An 18,921-nucleotide genomic window follows, 5' to 3' on the forward strand; every position below is an offset into this window, starting at 1 on the left:
TCACAACTGCTTGCCAATAGTAAATTTTTCTAATTACGATAAGCATTTATTTTCAAGCTAAATAAGTAATGAAGTAAAATAAAGCAAGTAAAAAATACTTCGGACATATCAAACTTCACAACAAATGCATATATGTTAATATTTCAAGATCGAAACCCCAAAGAGTACACAGCATCATACTCCTGCATAGAGGAGGCTGTGAAAAAGTCCAGTCAATACAACATGTGACTTTGTCCCAATGTGGAAATTTTATTGTGCACATATACATGACATTGCATTAATGGCTGTTGTATGGCAGCACAAACACAAGGCAGATCCTGCCTGTTTTGACAGCCATAAAAGTCTATATCAAGCTGTTTAAAGAGTTTTTTTTCCATTTCAATTAAATAAACAACCTTTAAAAAGGGAAAAGTTCATGTAGCATAAAAAAAAATCCAGCCCAACTTAAATAAAGCATGGAAATATAGGTTTTATGTGATGTGTTGTCAATATCCCCTGGTTGATGGGAAAACAGCCACTGCATTCATTTTTATGGCATCCGTTTTCTTACAGTATCCTTTTAAAACTCAGTTCCTCAAAGATAACTACACAATTTCACCTCCATCAGCCCACATAATTCTCCACACATAAAAATATACATGTTTCCATACCAGGCCACTTCCTTATTATCCATCAGAAGCTTGACCAGCCTCAAGGTCTCTTCTAAACACTTTCCAGCACTTTCCTTCCTTTTCCCTGAATCAGCAACTTCTTAACCGTGGGAAATGAAACATCAGTCCCTTCAGTTTCCTCTTCGCCTGATAATAACCACAGAGCACAAAACACTGGAATCCAAGACTGCATACACTGTCACCAACTCTTATCATCACATCCACGTCCCGTTCTGACAGTAACATCCCATTCTTAAACTCTCTCACACACACATATACTCAGGAGGTTTACACTGTGGAAGAGGTCAGAAAAGCTAACATGTTCCTCAACAGATATATGGGTAAGAGGGATACTGCAAAAACAACACATCAAAGTGACGAATAAAATCTGGGATGCAAACGGAAGACGACTGAATCCCCCACTCTTCGGCTATTCCCTCTTGTCCTGCATCAGACGTTCTCCATCATCTTTGAGTTCTGTGTTGGGGTGATGGCAAAGACAGGGCGCCATCCCGCAGCTTCATGCCAACTGCTGTTACAGGAGCTTGCGCTGTCTCTTCTGGCCACCTATGCCAAGGAACGTTGCCTGGGTTTGATCCTTGGGTACAGCTAAAATGGCAACAGTGAACAACAATTACTGATGGAGAACCTGCCTTTTAAACAAATTTACAGGGTTGATTCTTTCTCATTTTATGCCTCACATTGTAACAAAATATTGTAATGCATTACAGTGCCATTTAAGAAATAAATGCATGCCTATGCAGATATCGTACCCCTAACAAGTTGCGTGGTACGTAGCCCTCCTTGTCATTAAGTCTGGCCCACCACCACTCTGTCTCGCTGTCATCCCTACGACTCATGATGGTAAGAGCATCGCCCTCATGGAAGGACACCTCATCTGCACTCTGAGCTTCATAGTCCCACAGGGCATAAACCGACCCTTTATTCATTACGCCCAGCTTCTCCTGTACACCTGGAAGGGAAATAAAGAAGAATTGGCTTTCAAAATCATGTACAGCCCCTACTCTAGAAACTCACTTTATAGTAAAAATAACAACACCAGAAAATGTGTTTGATATTACCATATAGAAACTGAGAGCATTGGACATAGCCCTCCTCCATCTCTTCGCACTTGTCTGCTGCCGTCTCCACATCACTGATAGTAGTGGCAAAAATGGCAGCTCCAGACTCCACCAGCAACTTGCAAAGATGAACATTGTTGCATGAAGCTGCACAGTGTAGGGGCGTCCTGATCACAAGTGAGATAGAGTTAGCAACAGCTAACATCACTTTATGAGTGAGAATTTCATATCTGTACAATATGAAATGACAACAGATGTCCAATATTCTCTAATACAGACAAATGTCAAAAGATAAACTATCAGACAAAAGTGATAGTCCTCACCATCCATCACTATCTGCTGCATTGACATTGACCCCAAAGTCCAGCAAGAATTTTACAATATGGTGGTGACCTGCACATACCGCATTATGGAGAGGGGTAATACCCTCATCATTTGGAGTGCTAGGATTGTTCACCTGAGGATGGAGTAAAACAAACACAATTTGAGAAGGAAACAGTTGACAAGCTACTACTGAGACTAGTTCAAGCATACCACATAGGTGTAAGGGGCGTATGGCAACTGAATAGTACCTCGTAGATAATCCTTTGCACCAAATCAAACTCGCCCTCCAAAGATGCATCCAAAAGCAATGCAAGAGGATTGAACTTGACCCTCAAGCCATGACCTGTCCTCTCAGAGCCAGGCTTCTTCAAGTTGGTGCGCTTGTCCTGCAATGTGAAAAAATCTATTAGTTTTCATATTTCAAAGACTAACATCTTGTCTTTTAAGCCACATCTTTTGAAGAAGAAGAAACAAAACAAAATAAATATATATCAGAGCTATGCTAATTGATATAGCCAACAGTATGATAAACTCATTCTGCTACCATGGTTAGGGTTAAAGGATTGCAGCAGGACTCTGTGTATGAATGTTGCTTGTGAGTCTCACAAAACCTTTTGCAGAATGAGGGCTACATCTAGACATGACCCTAACCAACAAGCTAGTGCCAACTCACTGTAGATGCACCAGGTGGAGTGCCTGACTGTGCTGTAGTGTCCTGCTCTTCAGGGGAATGGGCTTCTGGTACTGGACTAGATTGTGTGTCCACGTTTGTGTAGTTGTTGTTATGATTGTCCTCATGGTTGTCCTTATGAGAAGGGTCTGAGGCACCATCCGCCTGGGCCCCCCTTGAGTCACTACATAGATGTGTCAGCTGGTTCTCATTGTCATCAGCTGTAGGTGACACAGAAGAGGTGGGAGGAGGGATTGAGATTGGTGGCTCTGCTGAAGGCTCAGCTAACATGCTTGACTCCATCAGGTTGCCATTGGCAGTGTCCACATCACCCAGGGCTGTGGCCATGTAGTTCAAAGGACTGTCAGGCTGGTAGAAAGGTGTACCACCCACTCCATTCTCAATGCCCCCTGCAAGGGTGTTGAAGCGCTGATATAAGAGCTTCTGGATGTTAGGCCCACTGGGTCCTTCTGGTTCTGTTATGGAGCTTCGCTTCTTCAAAGGTCGGGGAGCATTGGATAATTTCCGTCTCAGCACCTCCAGATCAATGTCACTTTGGTAACGGAGAGGGGAGTGGGCCACAGGGGTCAGTTTGGTAGGGCTGAGAGGGCGAGGGATGTTCTCCACATTGGGTGGAGGTAAGGGAGTGCTCTCTTGGGCCTCTCTGTCAACCTCATCTGTGAAGGACTGCTGGTAGAGTGGAACTGGAGAGGGAGAGGTGGAGCCTGGTAGAACTGGTTTTCCGTATACTGGAAGCAAATGAAAAGAAAGCATATTTAATAGAAGGGAACAGGCATAATTATAATATGGAAAGCTAATTTCCATACCTGTTTGTGGAACCAATGCAACTGCTTCTTACCTGCTTTAACAGCAGCTCTACTGCTGCTGGAGTAATTTTTGGCTGTAGGCTGCTGCAGGTACATATTGTATATTGAGCTGGAGTTCATAGTGGCAGGACCCTTCCTTGGAGACTGGGGCCGGGACCCTCTATCTGGAATAAAGGGACGCACTGCCACAGCAAGAGGAGGCTCTGTCCTCTCACTCTGAGAAAAGAGGGCTGATCCAGACTGAGGCGTAGGACTGGGAGGCACTGTTATCCGCTGTTGGATCTGCTGTGATGAGGAACCAGAGGCAGGGGGTGTTCTCTGCCAGCCTAAGTTGCCAGGAGCAGAGCGGGGCAAAGAGCTGGTGGCACAGACTGTGGAGTGATGGCCTGCACTGGGATAGGTTCCATAGATGGGTGGAGGCTGCTTAGACAATGCTGTTACTGTCCCTAACAGCTTAGGGGCTTCCTAGTAAAAAAAAAAAAAAAAACACGAGTTAAGCAAGACTCAAAAGATGTCTTTCAGTAGAACTTGTGCTACGGAGGACTGTTTAATCTCACCTTGTCTGAGGTACCCATCTTGCTGCTATGATCTTGACTTGTGTCCTTCCAGTCTGGAGGTTTTAGAGGAACCCTATTATTGCTGAAGGAGGGCCAGATTGCATCATTGGCTGTAGGGAGCACAGCAGTATGAGTTAGACTGAAACAGACAAAGACGTGTATGCTCTTTCTCCAGTCAGCCTCATTATGACACAGACTGACCTGCTCATCAGGTCATTAAAGCAGGAGATGAGTCTCAAATGGGACTACACTCACATCTCTGACCCCTGTGACATCAGGACACTTCTAATCAGTGGCTTGAGTGTGGTATATTTCTGTCCTGTCCTCTGCACAGATCCAGCTCTCTTTGGGTTAAATGGATTACTAAGCCTAAGTGTCCAAGTCCACTGCTCTGCTTGTCAAAGCCATGGGCGATGACGCATGTTTATCCCATCCGTCTGACAGACACGCCATCAAACTCACTGGCAGTCGACTGCCAAGTCCCACAAAGGAGAAATGCAGTGAAGCAAATGACTAAACTCTAACACATATGGGGGTTTCTTTTCTCGAAATAGGTCAAATTCTTCCAGGAATTAAATATGCTAAAGGTTGAATACAGTCCTTTGTTATGTATTCTTAAAGCCAGCCTGACATCTTCATGACTACTTATAAAAATAAAGTTGTTACATAATAGCTACTTTTTTTCACCAGTTCAGTTCAGGGTTTTAGGAGTCCTGTGGATCTAGCTTTAGTGACTACTGGGATATGGAACAATAAGTGTACTTTTAAGTGTGCTTTTTAAGATAAATAAAGGGTGGGGATTACATTGCCATTTTATGAACTTTGTTTGTCAGTACCCACGAGGTAACACATTATGCATAGGACTTACCTCATGGGTACTGACAAACTAAGTGCAAGCTAGTGTTTTTTGTATTTTTATTATGTCAGTGTGTGTGAATAATTTATAATCAAATCAATGCACAGTGTCTTTATATATTATTTATCTACAACATAAAATCAAACATGGTTTTTAAATGTCTTATAAAGGCAAATATCTGTCTTGTAAGTAATAGTGCAATCCTGTTTTATGCACTCTGATCAAATATTTCTTCTCGATATCATGCCCGAAAAACTCACTAGAAGTACAGTCGGAGTCTGTGGGGGCCTCTGGCCCATCTCTAGGCTCTGAGGATTGCACCAGAGGGTCCACTATGATGTCTAAGTCTGAGACCTTCCATGGGCCTGCAGGCATCCTCACCCTCTCTTCCTCTGTCCCGCCGCCCCCAAATGTGACACACAAGCATGACAAACGAATAGGGGAGGAGATAAAAGGTGACAGACATGAGAAAATGAAAAAGCATGTTAGCGATAAAGGCTGGAAAAAACAAACATAAAGATGTTTTAGTATGACATTGATGAGAATATCTGAATAAAGATACATTTCGAAACTTGGTGCTTAAGAGCTCCCCTTTTAGATGGGAAGAGATACTGCAATTCTTCATCCAACTGTATTGTTAGCACTATGATGCCAAGAATGATAAAGACTTTCTATTGTGACATGTCAGGAAAATAAGTGAAGCACAGAAAGAAATCTGAACTGAGCTGAATGAATGATTTTACAGTAGTTGTGAGAATGAAGAATCACTTTAACAAGGAAAGCCAGTGAGCAGATTTCTCCTGTTGAGTGATTGATACACACAGCCTTCAAGAGGCAAGCATAATGAGATGATATATCTATCATCATTTATGTAGTACTATCTTGCTGATTGGGGTCATGAACCATGTATACCCATATGATGCTCATCGTTTTACCACAGAGAGCTTTTATTTGGACATTTTCTGTGTGAGAGCACCGAGACTTTTCTCAATGATGCATTAATCCCTGGACAAATATACAGAATTCCTGTAGCAGTTTATGGTTACAAAATTATGTCAAGGAATAAGAGGAAAGACTTACCTGACTTGGAACGAGCATGGTTGACTGTAGCAGAAGTGGCGAGAGACTGTGGCTTCAGGGGATCAGGAGGTAAAGTGTACCCTCCTTCCTGTCGCCCAGGCACCGGTATCTGGATGTAGGGACAGACTGCTGCCACCCGCCCAGAACTGCCTGGGGTGGGCTGAGGGGAGGGAGGACCACTCATTCGGCCAAGCTGTAGAGAAGAAGAATGGTTAATCAAACCCCATAGAGACAAGTCAATACAGTACTAGTGTTAACACCTAAAATATATGCAGCGTGTATAAACAAACACCCTTGAATGCAATTTGTATGCATATGAGAGGTCAAAAACTTTGCTTCAAAATGCTTTGAGCTTAAAATGCTGGGTTTAACTAATTCCAGGGTCTCTTTAAAAACCATTAAGTAATGATTTACAATGCAGCTTGATGTAATATTACAGACCTGGTGTACTAATCTGCATGTGGCACTGCAGTTGCAGGCTGGTTCTTTATCACTTGCCTCTGCTTTTTTCTTGTAGAGACGCTCTCTGAGGTCCCCAATACGCTTGTCCATCATGGTCACCTCCATGTTACGCTTGTTAAGCATATCCTTGTGTTGCTGTAGCTTGCTGTTCTGTTCCTGATTTAGCTTGTTCCGGATCTAAATGTTAATACAATCATACATGCGTCATACACACGCATACAGAACTGATGATTATGTTACTACATCTCAATATTTTCCCCATCTCATCAAATGTCACATGTTTATGCAACTAATATCTTTGGAATTTGAAAACACGCTATAATCTGAATATTTTATGCAATATCACTCTGGGGCGCAAACTGTACCACAAAACACTTCAGAGAAGATTTAGGAAAGAATAAACAAGTGTGGCAAAACAGGAAAGCGCATTAAATTCAAAGTCTTTAAAAAAATTCACTGGGGAGGGGAATAAAAAAGTTTTTGATGATCAAACTGCGTTAACGGATTAAAAGAAAGTCTATTTCCTATTACTTTTCCCAAGTGAGTCCAATATATTTCAGATAAACAGTTTGACTTAGTGGCTGGTTTGGTGCCGATGGCTATTCGAGTTGTCATGAGTTGCTGCACTTGAACAAAAACAACAAACAGCATCCCAACCACCAACACATGGTCTCACTCTTTCTCTCTTTCTTTGTGTATTCAATCAAAGTTAACAAAAAAAAAGTTACATACTGTAGTCTCTGTACAGTACAATGCCTACATCATGTAGCCTACCTGCAGTTCCTGGTAGAGTTTGCGGAGTTCCAGTGCAGCATTGCTGGTCACTGGTCCCCCCAGAGGCTGCAGACCATTGAGACGCCCCCGTCGCAGATCGTCTAGCTGCTGCGTGAGATGGTCCACCTTGACCATGGCCGACTGCAGCTCTGCCTGCTTTTCCTGGAACAGGCTGCTAACATGCTCAATTTCTGCAGCTGAAAGACACACACAAAGCATTCCAATTATAAATACACTATCGTAGTGTGCAAATGGATGCACGATTGTTGATACGCTTCATATACTATATGTTAGTGTCTGTGGATTTTTCAAGTGTGGGTGTGTTCGAGCAAGTGTGGGAGTGAGGTCCAGTGCAGTTGTCCACTCCCCAAGTCCACATGCCATAAGACAAATTCTCAATAGAGAGGAATGGTATTGTGATCTTGGTTTTTATCTCATGAATGTCATGAGGGGGTGAAATCTTCCCCAGGCTCTTCCACACCCCAAATAGAACTCCCAGTTTCAAAGTTCAGAAATGCTGTTATTAACTGATCCACTGCCAGGAACAGAGATGGAGTGGACGGCAAAAGCAACTGGAGCAAGGGATGAAATTCCACTGTGTCCTCTAACAATAGTAATAACCGTTAGCTTCAGACCTAGAAGTTTGATTTCTTTTGTGCACAATTGCCTTAGAATGGCAATATGAACGTATTACTGGGACAATGAACCTGGAGGAATCTGAGGTTAAGTTCCTTGCTCAAGGGCAGTGGCGCAAAAAGTGGGTATGTGCTATATGCGGCGCATAGGGGCGCCAAAGCGGTGGTAAAAAAAATAAATTAATATATATTTTTGGTATTTTCTATATGTAGCTGCTGTTGTGCGTTTCTAAAGCATTCATCCAATGTTATATAACATTTTAGAGTACTAACAGGCTAGAGTAGGCACCCTCACAATAAGATTCCATCATAGAACTTTGACATAGAGGGGGGGGGGGGTAATATCACGAGCGGCGGGGGCGCCGTGAGCGCTGAGCGAGCAGGTACGAGTAGTGAGTTCGTTGTCGTCGAAAAAGCTGGATAAAGCAAAAAAGCTGTCGGGGGCTAGAAAAAGAAAGAGGGAAAAGCAGATGGCATGTCAATTGATGCGACAGCAGCTAAATAAGTGGATGGTGAAAGGCAATTAGGATTTAAAGTGTGACGTCCAGGCATGTAGGCTACTGGCCATCACGACTACCGGGCGATTCCGACGTGCTTCTTGCGCCGATAGACACTGAAACTAAAAGAGATTTGAATTTTTCTTTGTTTAATTTACACACTGAATATGGGTTGGAGCTTTGATTTTTGAACTATCAAAGTGCACCAGATTGATGAATTTAACATTAAAATCACAAAATTTTCTTACGGGGGGGCATGCCCCCGAACCCAACAAGAGGGACAGAGGTCCACTTACCACAGCTTTACCAAAAACCCTGTGAGAAACACTGCCATTGCTATGCCAATGCAGCTTATAGCTTTTTGGGGGGATTTATCACGGAGTATAGTTCAATTGTATTAATTTTAATCACTCGTTCCTACTCACTCATTATTTTTATTAAATTTTCCTCAAATTGTTGCTGCATACCCCTCTGACACTGGGTAGTTGTGCCCCTGCTCAAGGGCACAATAGAGTGGTGCAGGGATGACGTCAAAACCCCGAAGTCTAATTGGCCAGCGATTTCCTGTTTTTCAATTCATAAGTAAAATAAAGCCTGTGGTAAACATTGTTTGAAGATACTTTGACGTTTTTTTCAACAATGTAAACTGCATAGCGTGTAAATTTTGATTTCATGTTGACTTTAACCACTGTGCCACATCACCATAAAAACACAGTCCTATAAGATAGGACATATAAGATACTTCAATAACAAATAGATATTGTACTCAATATTATAGTCGGTCATCATATAGCATTTTAATGTTTCAGAGAACATATATAAGTAAAATCTGTTTATAAAGTGAGCAATCAAACGCGTTTTCAAGTCTGTTAACATGGCTGTACATACACAGGTTGCCGTTGATGAGTTTGCTGTAGTCCACTTGGCCCCTCATGGCACGGACCTTCTTGAGTTTGGCTTCTTGACTGTCCACTCTTTCCCTCAACCTCTGGAGCTTCTCACTTTCAGACACGGACTGACCCTGACGTGGGTCCTGTTGCTTCAGATACCGCAATCGTTGCTCCTAAACGTGGAGAGGAGAGGAAACGGAAGGACAGGAGAGGGAAACGGTCAATTTCAAAATGGGGGGGGGGGGGGCATGCTCCACATATCATTAAAACAGACACGTAACAGATCAACAAAAGCCCTTTCTCACACCTCACTACGCACAGTGGAGAGCTGCGAGAGAATTGGATGGAAACAATAAGGAAGGACCAGGTAAGATGATAAAACAGAGAGAGAAAAGAGACAGGAAATAAAATAACATCAACTTAATTTAAGTGCCAATTCAGATTTAGTGTTAGCAGAGAAGCTATTACATGTAAAATGTAAAAAATGCAAGAGAATCATACTGTAATTACTCCAACTGAATATGAAAGATTCCGTTATGTGGCATATTACAACATAACACACCCAAAAAGTGAATGTATGATGAATGAGACTGAAATAGAAAGTGGAGGGAAGCACAGGCATTCGTGCTGACAAGCACTTTCAGGTCTGCTTCAGAATGAGCAAATACAAAGCCAGGCCTAACAGTCCCAGAGTGTTGACTCGACACAATCCAGTGTTAAATGAACGGACAAACAAACAAAGCGTGTTTTTAACCACAGGGCTAATACCTTTAGTTACATACAACATGTTTGTTTGAAATATTCAAGCACTTTTTTTTGTATTCTTTCATTTATTTGAGTTTTTATCTCTATACAATGTTTAACGTTGTCTGACATGATGAAAATTGCCTCAAATCTGCATTATCTATTCACAAACAAGTTGTATTAGCAATATAAAACCAATAAAAATGCAATAAATAAATGAGCAATTCAACAACCACCTGTTTTCAATCTACCTGAAAAGTTTTAAACAGACATGCATTTGTTTACCTTACAACAGGTGCGTTAACTTGATGGCTTCTTGATACTTTTTCATGAAATACACAATCCCATATACTTCAGAGATCATAGCTAGGCCCTCTTGTCTGCGATTTCCCAAGCATTCTGGTAGTTTTTTTCCCGAGAACTGACTACACCTTCACGAGCACACGTACATGGCATCCACACTCAATCTCCAGTGGTCTTAACGTCCACCCTCTTCCTGACAGCTGCGGTTCCATGCTGATCTCATTTCCTATGTGAATGGAGTCTCTTTCCTGTTGTTGTTTAAGGAAAATAACTTTGCGACCATATATGCAACACGCATATTCCCTCCAGTGCTAACCCTAAGTGTGATATTCAACCATCACACGTTGACCTCAAGACAATATCTCCATCGCAGAGACAAACAATTCTCAAAAGACAATATCAAAAGAGCCGAATTAACCGAATGACGTCAGGCTCAAGTGCACTGCAGCAAATTTAAAATGCAAATCATTCAGGCTTTTAGAAAATTCCTGACATGGCCGCATGGAACCAAGCTAGTACAATTAATCAAACATGACAGTTCATGCACTCCCCAGATGATATGACCATGTGTTCACATATGCCCCTTATGCATGTGTGTACACCTGCTTATGGCGAACCACAGGGGTCTTCGTTTTAATAAGCAGAAGTCAGCAGACCAACAGAGCACCATTAACAGATCTGAAAATGACTCTAAAATAAAAGATACATATCTAATACTGGACTTGTTTGGCATAGGACAGGCCATTTCTTTTCAATTTAGCAGTCCAGACAAAAGAAGAGAAAAAAGATTGTAGACGTATGAATAAATAAAGAGATAAGAGGCTTCATATGGTGGATCCTACCTTAGCTATCAGCATCTGCTGCTGTGTTTCGATCTGCTGTTGCTGTCGCATTGCCATCTCCTGCAGCTCTGACAGCGTTAACTCCACACGTGGATTCCCCACCTACATACAAGCACGCACACACACACACACACACACACACAAAGTAACGTAAAATCATTTTTGCAAACAAACAGGCTGAACTTCACTTGTTCAAATAAAAACTACATTTTGTTTTTTTAATGAAATTTTTCCAATAAAATAAAAATGATCCGCCGTCTTTAGAATCAATTAGTTTCAAATTAGTAGTCAACAGACTGTATATTACCCAATGCTGATATTCATCTCACAATATATGTAAAACAAATTAATGGTGACAAAATGAGGTGTGCACAAAATGTATTAAAAAAAGAAACCAATATTTACTTTGATTTACTCAAAAATATTAGAAAACATAAAATAATATTTAAATAGGCCAAATATTGGCTGCTTAATTATTATATTGGTTTATAACTAGGTCAAATCAAATGCAAACTATTCTTAGGTATTTTGTATTCATTGTCACAGGCAATATCTAACATAAACTAAATCAAAAATGTAATTATATTTATTTTTAGATACATTTTATACTGGTTATACTGGTGCTGTTCTGTATGTCTGACCTAGGGGCCGTTTACACAACACCGTTTTCAACTAAAAACAAAAAAATGCATTTTGGTCGTCCTTTTTAAAGAACAGCATTTTGGGGGCCTGAAAATGCAAACTTGTTTTTAGTACATTGTTGTCGTGTAAAGCATATTAGACGAGTTGAGCAGGTAGGGACCTTAAATTACCATTTCTGTCAGGACCACTATCGTCAGATTACGATTGACAATATGCATACAGTTTGGATTGGCGGTATGGTTCCGTTCTGAGCAAGAACTCCTTGCGCATCCATGCAGCCTAGCATGGATAAGAGAGCAGCAATAACCCCCTCAGGGTTAACAGAACAGAACCAACTTGTATTGCAGATATTATTAATTAATTTTAATGCACAACATAATTAGAAAATGTTAGTTTCTGCGGTTCCAGAATGCCAAATCCTGACTGACGAGAGGAGCTGGGGATGGAGGAGGGTAATTCGCTCCTGAGAAATGCGATAGCTGCTGATAATACTGAAGGAGCTTATATGTATACGGTGATAGGCGTCGCATTCCTATAGGTAGACGTGGATCAGCTGAGAGTCATGATGCCAGCTTGACTAACGTGACCTGCCAGAACTGACGCTACGCTTGATATATGTTTTTTGCATTTTCAAACTAGTTTCTGCCAGCAACTGACCACCATTGTCCATCTAAAACAAGTTTAGAATTTAAACTGGTCCAAGCTGTTGACTTCAGCAGGGTAGACAGATGTGTGGCATTGAGCAAAATAAATATTGGCAGAAAACAACAACTCAACAGGTACAATCAAACTAAAAAATTAATCACCATAGAATCACGAGGAAATGTCTAGAGAGACTGAACAGGATGCTTACAGTTATGCCATGTCCTGCAATTGTGTAAACTCACCTATATACACACACCATAACATTCATTCACTCATACTTAACAATATAGGCACACTCAAAACACAATGTATACGCCGACACTCAAAAGAACAATTAACGAGAGCCTATTTATTCTAATATTCCTAAATTTCATAAACAGAACTGGGAAAGTCTTTCTGTCTGACATATCAGTATTGCACACGTTCAAAATAATTGAGTAATTGGCTTCTCTCAATTCCCATGGCTCACTGCACACGTTATACTTATAATGACTAAAACATCTGAGTCAGAGCAGTACTGCGAAAACCTCATTTATCTGTGGAGGGTACATTTATCTAAATGATCTCATTGAGGCATCACTGAGATTTTAAAAGAAAAGTCAATATGGCAAATCTATGTTCAAATTAGGGCTGGCTAGAACCGGCACTAGATATCCTCCTAGAGGTCTCTGTGGTGTCAGATAAAGCAGAAATACTCGACTCTGAAAGTCATCTGCACTGGTGACTAATAGGAAAAAGCTATCTGTTAATATTCACATTCATCTCAATGGCCGTTGACTGACTGAATAACGCAGGTGACTTGAAATGAGCCATTTTTGCAGATTGGCGCTCAGTACTGCAGTCAAGTTGAAGCCAATCACCTTGAGCTGTAAATACCATGTGATTAATTACTTGATTAAATGAAGCCTAAGGACATACTGGGAAACACTTAAAGAGTCAGGCAACATTACAGATAAAACAGGCTTTTTCTCTGCAATATAAACATTCAGGGAAACATTATTTCATGGAAAAATCAAATTATTTCAGAGAGTGACGTTTGTGGGATCTTGGATGTTTCCTCTTTGAAAGGATTTCGCCTGAAATGTGGTACTAGCCACAGAAAATGAGGTCACCCCTGGGGCCGCTCTGGTGTTGGTGAACACCTGGTGCTTCTGATGGAACAGGACCTCTTTTTAGGATGAGATCGCTCACAAAGTATTAAACACACTCACCTATTACTTTATCAGCCCACCCTCCATAAACTGAAGCACGAGGAATGTTTTAAATACCTTACAGCAAAATTTGCGCTTTTGTAACTAAAGCATATTAAATTAAATTTATCTACAACAATATTATCTATTCTCCCTTTTCCTCTCCTTGTCACCCTTTTTTCACATATATATGACATAGTCCATTAGGTCATCGCCTGCCCACAGCTATTCATATCTCGCCTGACAAATGAGCCATAATTAGAGTACTTTCAGTTCCTCCTGTCACAAGAACAATTCTCACAAATGCTCTTTTAGAGGTCTGACATGCAGCAACTGCTGAAAATGACAGTGTGTATCAAAAGCTTCAATTCATCACACTTAGTTCATCACAATTACTACAGAGAGAGAGAATTCTGGCAAACCTGTAAAAATGGATAGTTGACAAATAACATGTGATTTAATAAGTTTCAGATCGTAAGCACAAATTTTTTTAACATAATCATATACATTCACAAAGGGCCAATCATCAGCTGCATGAGATTGAGAGATGCAAGAGAAAAGTTAAAGATAGAAAGATTTATTTATTTTGCAACATATTTTGTGATTATAAATAAATATAAAATAATAAATATATATATAAAATAAATAAATTATTATTTGGAGCAGGTAATATGAATTTATTGTCAAATAATTATATATATAATCATATTTTATCTAAATATACATTCAATGTTGGTGCATTGCCGATAAAACCATGCAAATTATAAATCATAAATTATTATGAAGCATTTCCCCAGCTATAGGGAAAAGTGATGATTTTTCAACAAATAGTGATAATGAGCTTTGATATTACAAATATTACAAAATGGCTGCAATTGCAAAACGATGACATTCAATATTCAAATATTTTGCCTGATATAAGGTAATAGGAGAAATCCTAAAATATAATTTTCCATATTAGGGTTACCTCTATCACATTTCTGTGGCACTACTCTACATTAACTTTTTTTCCCAACATCAAGATTTTAGTAGGGTTTTTTATATATATGTATAAGACATAGGCTATATTTTAATTTTTTTTGTTTTGCTTTTTTGTTCAATTTTTACCTTTTTGAAGCTTACAGAAATCGTTCAATTTAGTCACTCCACTAATATGAGATCACAAAAACTGCATTTATAATAATTATACATATTAGAAAAATGCCGAAAAATGCCTAAAGTAGCTTGTAGAAAGCATTTCGCCACTCACTGTCTGAAATGTCATGTCAAATAATACCCTATTATTAGCCTACGTCAGGTAAGAAGGTGAGAGCATCCCTTCCCTTATACTGTGATCGATAAGCTCGAATATAACTACAGCAAAGTATTATCCAACACTTTGACACTTGTCACAACTGGTCAATCCTTCTTCCAACAAACTAACGGTCTGAAAATTTGAGTAAACCAGTTCTGTGCTTCCCAGATCAATGCTACACAGACCAAATCTTAAGAACACACTTAAAAAAAGGGGGCGCGGAAATTACCTGGTGAGAGTCCCAGGTTATTCTGCATGATCGGACCTTAATTTTGCTGCATTGTCCTTCAGCAGTGAATTCCTGCACAGTCTCGACGTGGTTCCACTCCATTTCTAGCAGTCAGGTGCGCGTTTCCGAGAAAAGCATCGGCACTGTGTGGACGGATGCAGTGCAGCTGTAGTATCTGCGGTGTTGTGCTCGTTATGAGACCCCAGAGTCACACTAACACAGCCGCAATCCTCTCTCCAAAAAGCAGGAGTGAAGTCATCCAGCACATTAGCGATGAGTCAGGCTGTCATCCCCACTCCGCGCGACTGACTTTGCGTGTTTTTGCTTACTATACATAGTTAGTCTCGTGACTCTGACGAGCAATTACAGTACATTAAACACTAATATGTTGGAAAGAAAGGCGTGACCTTTGTAAAATGTTAACGTGAATCTGTGATGACTGCGTAAGTTTTTTTTCCCCCCTCAGGCTCAATTTTGACGTGCAAGCACTTCTCTTGCTCTTAATGTGTGTGCGTGTTTCTCCTGCCCGGAGTAGACTGCAGTGGTGATGTCTGATTCCTGAATGAATTGTTCTTTTGAGTCGGATCTTTTCAAAGAATCGGTTGAACAAATTCACAAACCCGGTCTAAGCGATTCATTTAAACGATACATCACACTTACAGCTGAGAAACATGTGGTCTCATTACAAACTATCAAACACTGACTTTTGGAAATACCTCCAAATAAGACTTTAAACTTCTTTTTATTTGTTTCCGTGCAACTCTTAAAAATGGTCCTGATGCTGGAGTGGACTCCACTCCAGGCAGATTGGCTAGACTTAAACTAAGAGATACTGCACTATGCTGGCGGTGTAATGGGGTGATGATTAAGTTGGGGTAAAAACCAACTGTCACTGTTAAAAAAAATATATTTATTTTTTTATGTTGCACATATTAAAAAAAGCAAAATAAATAAATAATCATTTAACGAGGAGAATTCTGATTAACTTCAAGCGAACCGCATAAATGATTCAATTAAATTCTGAACTAATCAATGCAACTTGAAAAAATACATTGTAGGCCTAAGATTATGATTTCAACATGGCATCTAGGCCTAGCCTACTTCAATTTTCTACCACCAATCATTTAATGTACAAGTAATTTACCACAGCAATGTGATTCGGCTCAAATGATCCGAGTCAAGCGGATAAAAAAAAAAAGATTCGTTCGCGAATCGGACATCAGTCAGCGCACGCACGCACGCACACACACACACACACACACACGCAGAGAGACCCCTCCTCTCCCCGGAGCGCCGCTGTCAGACTGCCCGTGCTGCGCCACAGCTGCCCCGCACTCACTCACTCCCAGATGCGTGACTCTCCAGAGAACCTGACAATAATGTTTGCAGCTTTGCGACACAACTTTACAGCAGGCATGTGTGTTTAAAATACGCCATGCATTACAGTGCACAAGAGGACGCTGATGAAATGGATATTTAACAAAAACGTCAATTTATCTTACATAAATTACCATAGAACATTGCATGCTACATTTTACTCCTCCAAAGAGGTGCACTATACTGTCATTTCAAAAAATACCATGGTACACATCCAATATAATGTCATGCATACATATCATAAAGGTGCATATTTTGTAATAAAGTTTTTGTCATTAAAATTAAAATGCTGGCATATCTCAATAGGAAAGCAACAATGAGTTAAAATGCAACATTCTAAAACTGCATGTTTTTCGGCAGGATGTGATGATGTGGGCAATGTGGCAAATCCATATTAGTATTCCAACAGCGACGAGCAATTTAACAAGACATTTTTGTGCCAGTAGGATGAGGTATCTTGGACATAAATGGGCACAGTCGATAAGTGCTATAATAACGCTGAGCAAGCCATTTAGCTCCCTCAGTATTTTAATAGCTCTTACTGACCACGGTCACTCGTCATGACTGACCTTCATATGTCCATATGCTGAAAAACACAGTTAGTGCCACAGGCCAAAATCTGTGCTCTCAACTTCAGCGTACACACAGAACAATATGCATCAGCCATGTTCTTTAGAGCAATGATTTTGTTCAGCCAAAACAGACGTTTGGGAGAGAACAACCGGACAAAAATGTGCAATCCATAAGATGCATAATAATTGTTCTGAACAAAGCATCTAAGGTTTCAGCAGTGGGATTGTTCCTACAGTTAATGCACTGTGATTTGTTCTAGATAAAAGTGTCCACTAAATAAGTGGTTGTATCAACGGGCGGGTTATGACAAAAATTGGGTTGCAGGTCTGCTCTGATATAGGATCATGGAAAGCTGTCATTTTAAAATGCAAAGCATAAAATGCAACAAAGCATATAACTGTGCATAATTACATAAATTAACTTAAATATGAGGACTTTCTGTTCAAATTTATACGATTTCAGTTCAAACAATGTAAAATCTAGGTCCATAGCTACATGACAAGCACCAAATGAAAATTAGGTTGTTCACACACTTGTAGTACGGTTCTCTTAGTTTTCTTTATGGGCCCCCCAAAAAATGTACATTTAGGGTGTGTTCACACATGTTTGGTTCGATTAAAACAAACCCTGGTACTATTGCTCTGTTAGTGCGGTTAATTTGAATAAGTGTGAACGCTTCCAACTGAACCCTGGCGCGCATCAAACAAGGGGACCGAGACCGAGACCCCTGAAAAGATGAGTCTCAGTCCTCTTCCAAACAATCTCTGGTGTAGTTTGACTGAAATATCAATGCAACACGGACCAAAGACATCTAAACGAACCAAAAACAGGACATGATGTCACAAGATGCGAAAGGACAAGAATGTTCAAGCATACCTGTTTTTTTCACTTCATAGGAGCTACGTTGCTCTTCACAGTTTGGTACAGGTATCAAAACTGTGTCTCCTTGCAGCGGATCTGTTTGTGTGTGTGTGACGGAGGGATTCCTGCCACTGTTTTGACTCCTTTACACATTTTATAAGCTCATCACGAGTTATCGGCGTCATCATATTCATATACCACCATATGTATGCACATATTCTGCATTTAGCCAAGCACACAGCATTGTTTTGGATGTTCGACAAGTTCCGTCGCAAAATATACGTCATAAAAGCCTAATTTGTTTTGTATCTTTAGGTTCAGTCTTAAAATTGACAGTGTGCTGTGAACGCCAAGATAAGCAGGACTAATATAGCCTATCTTTTTGGTTCGGACCAAAAGAGAACCAGACTACAAGTGTGAACACACCCTTAATCCTGATTCGCTTCAGGGTCTCGGTTCACTTGTTTGCAGCACACCAGTGTTCGGATGGGAGCATTCACACTTAATTGAAATGAATCGCACTAAGAGCAATCACACCAGAGTCCAAACCTGCCAAGTGTGAGAACACCCTTAGAACATGCTCATAATGCTGTCCTCAAATGCAATTTATTTTTTCTTCTGCGTTTAGGCAGAAACACATTGCTCTTTCATGACTATGCAGAGCACCCTTAGGGACAACAGGCACAGATCTTTGGGAACTTTCAAAGGCTAAGCATTCATCTCTACGGACGAAGCATTTGCATTCCCGCAGAACTCCTAATCGCATTTTACGGTGAATTTTGATTATCTAATAAAGTTTTATCTGCCGGGTGCAGGAAGCACAGCGCGACCGAAATGGCACCATCACAGGGAACGTTACAGGAGCATCTAGAGGCAGAAAAGGAGCGAGTGAAGGTCAATGCTAGTGATATCAGAGT

General features: G+C 40.5%; 1 protein-coding gene across 10 annotated transcripts in view; it reads right to left on the reverse strand.

Annotated features, from left to right (window-relative positions):
* Window positions 1-225: 225 nt before the first annotated feature.
* The window catches only part of ppp1r13ba (protein phosphatase 1, regulatory subunit 13Ba), a 40,560-nt gene continuing 21,864 nt past the window's right edge, over window positions 226-18,921 (reverse strand). For 6 of the 10 annotated variants that reach the window (XM_079632113.1, XM_079632114.1, XM_079632110.1 and 3 more), the window contains 14 exons: window positions 11,194-11,295; window positions 9,303-9,477; window positions 7,283-7,479; window positions 6,545-6,685; window positions 6,047-6,239; window positions 5,227-5,358; window positions 4,111-4,220; window positions 3,586-4,018; window positions 2,730-3,475; window positions 2,305-2,442; window positions 2,056-2,189; window positions 1,733-1,899; window positions 1,424-1,623; window positions 226-1,259 (listed from right to left, as the gene is read on the reverse strand). In XM_079632113.1, coding sequence (XP_079488239.1) covers window positions 1,218-1,259; window positions 1,424-1,623; window positions 1,733-1,899; window positions 2,056-2,189; window positions 2,305-2,442; window positions 2,730-3,475; window positions 3,586-4,018; window positions 4,111-4,220; window positions 5,227-5,358; window positions 6,047-6,239; window positions 6,545-6,685; window positions 7,283-7,479; window positions 9,303-9,477; window positions 11,194-11,295 — 2,910 coding nt within the window. In that variant the 3' untranslated portion in view covers window positions 226-1,217. The remainder of the gene's footprint in view (window positions 1,260-1,423; window positions 1,624-1,732; window positions 1,900-2,055; window positions 2,190-2,304; window positions 2,443-2,729; window positions 3,476-3,585; window positions 4,019-4,110; window positions 4,221-5,226; window positions 5,359-6,046; window positions 6,240-6,544; window positions 6,686-7,282; window positions 7,480-9,302; window positions 9,478-11,193; window positions 11,296-18,921) is intronic. The other 4 variants (XM_079632118.1, XM_079632117.1, XM_079632115.1 and 1 more) reach the window with 1 other exon arrangement.

The sequence above is a fragment of the Phoxinus phoxinus genome (assembly GCF_949152265.1).
Source record: "Phoxinus phoxinus genome assembly, chromosome: 13".
NCBI classification, from domain to species: Eukaryota; Metazoa; Chordata; class Actinopteri; order Cypriniformes; family Leuciscidae; genus Phoxinus; species Phoxinus phoxinus.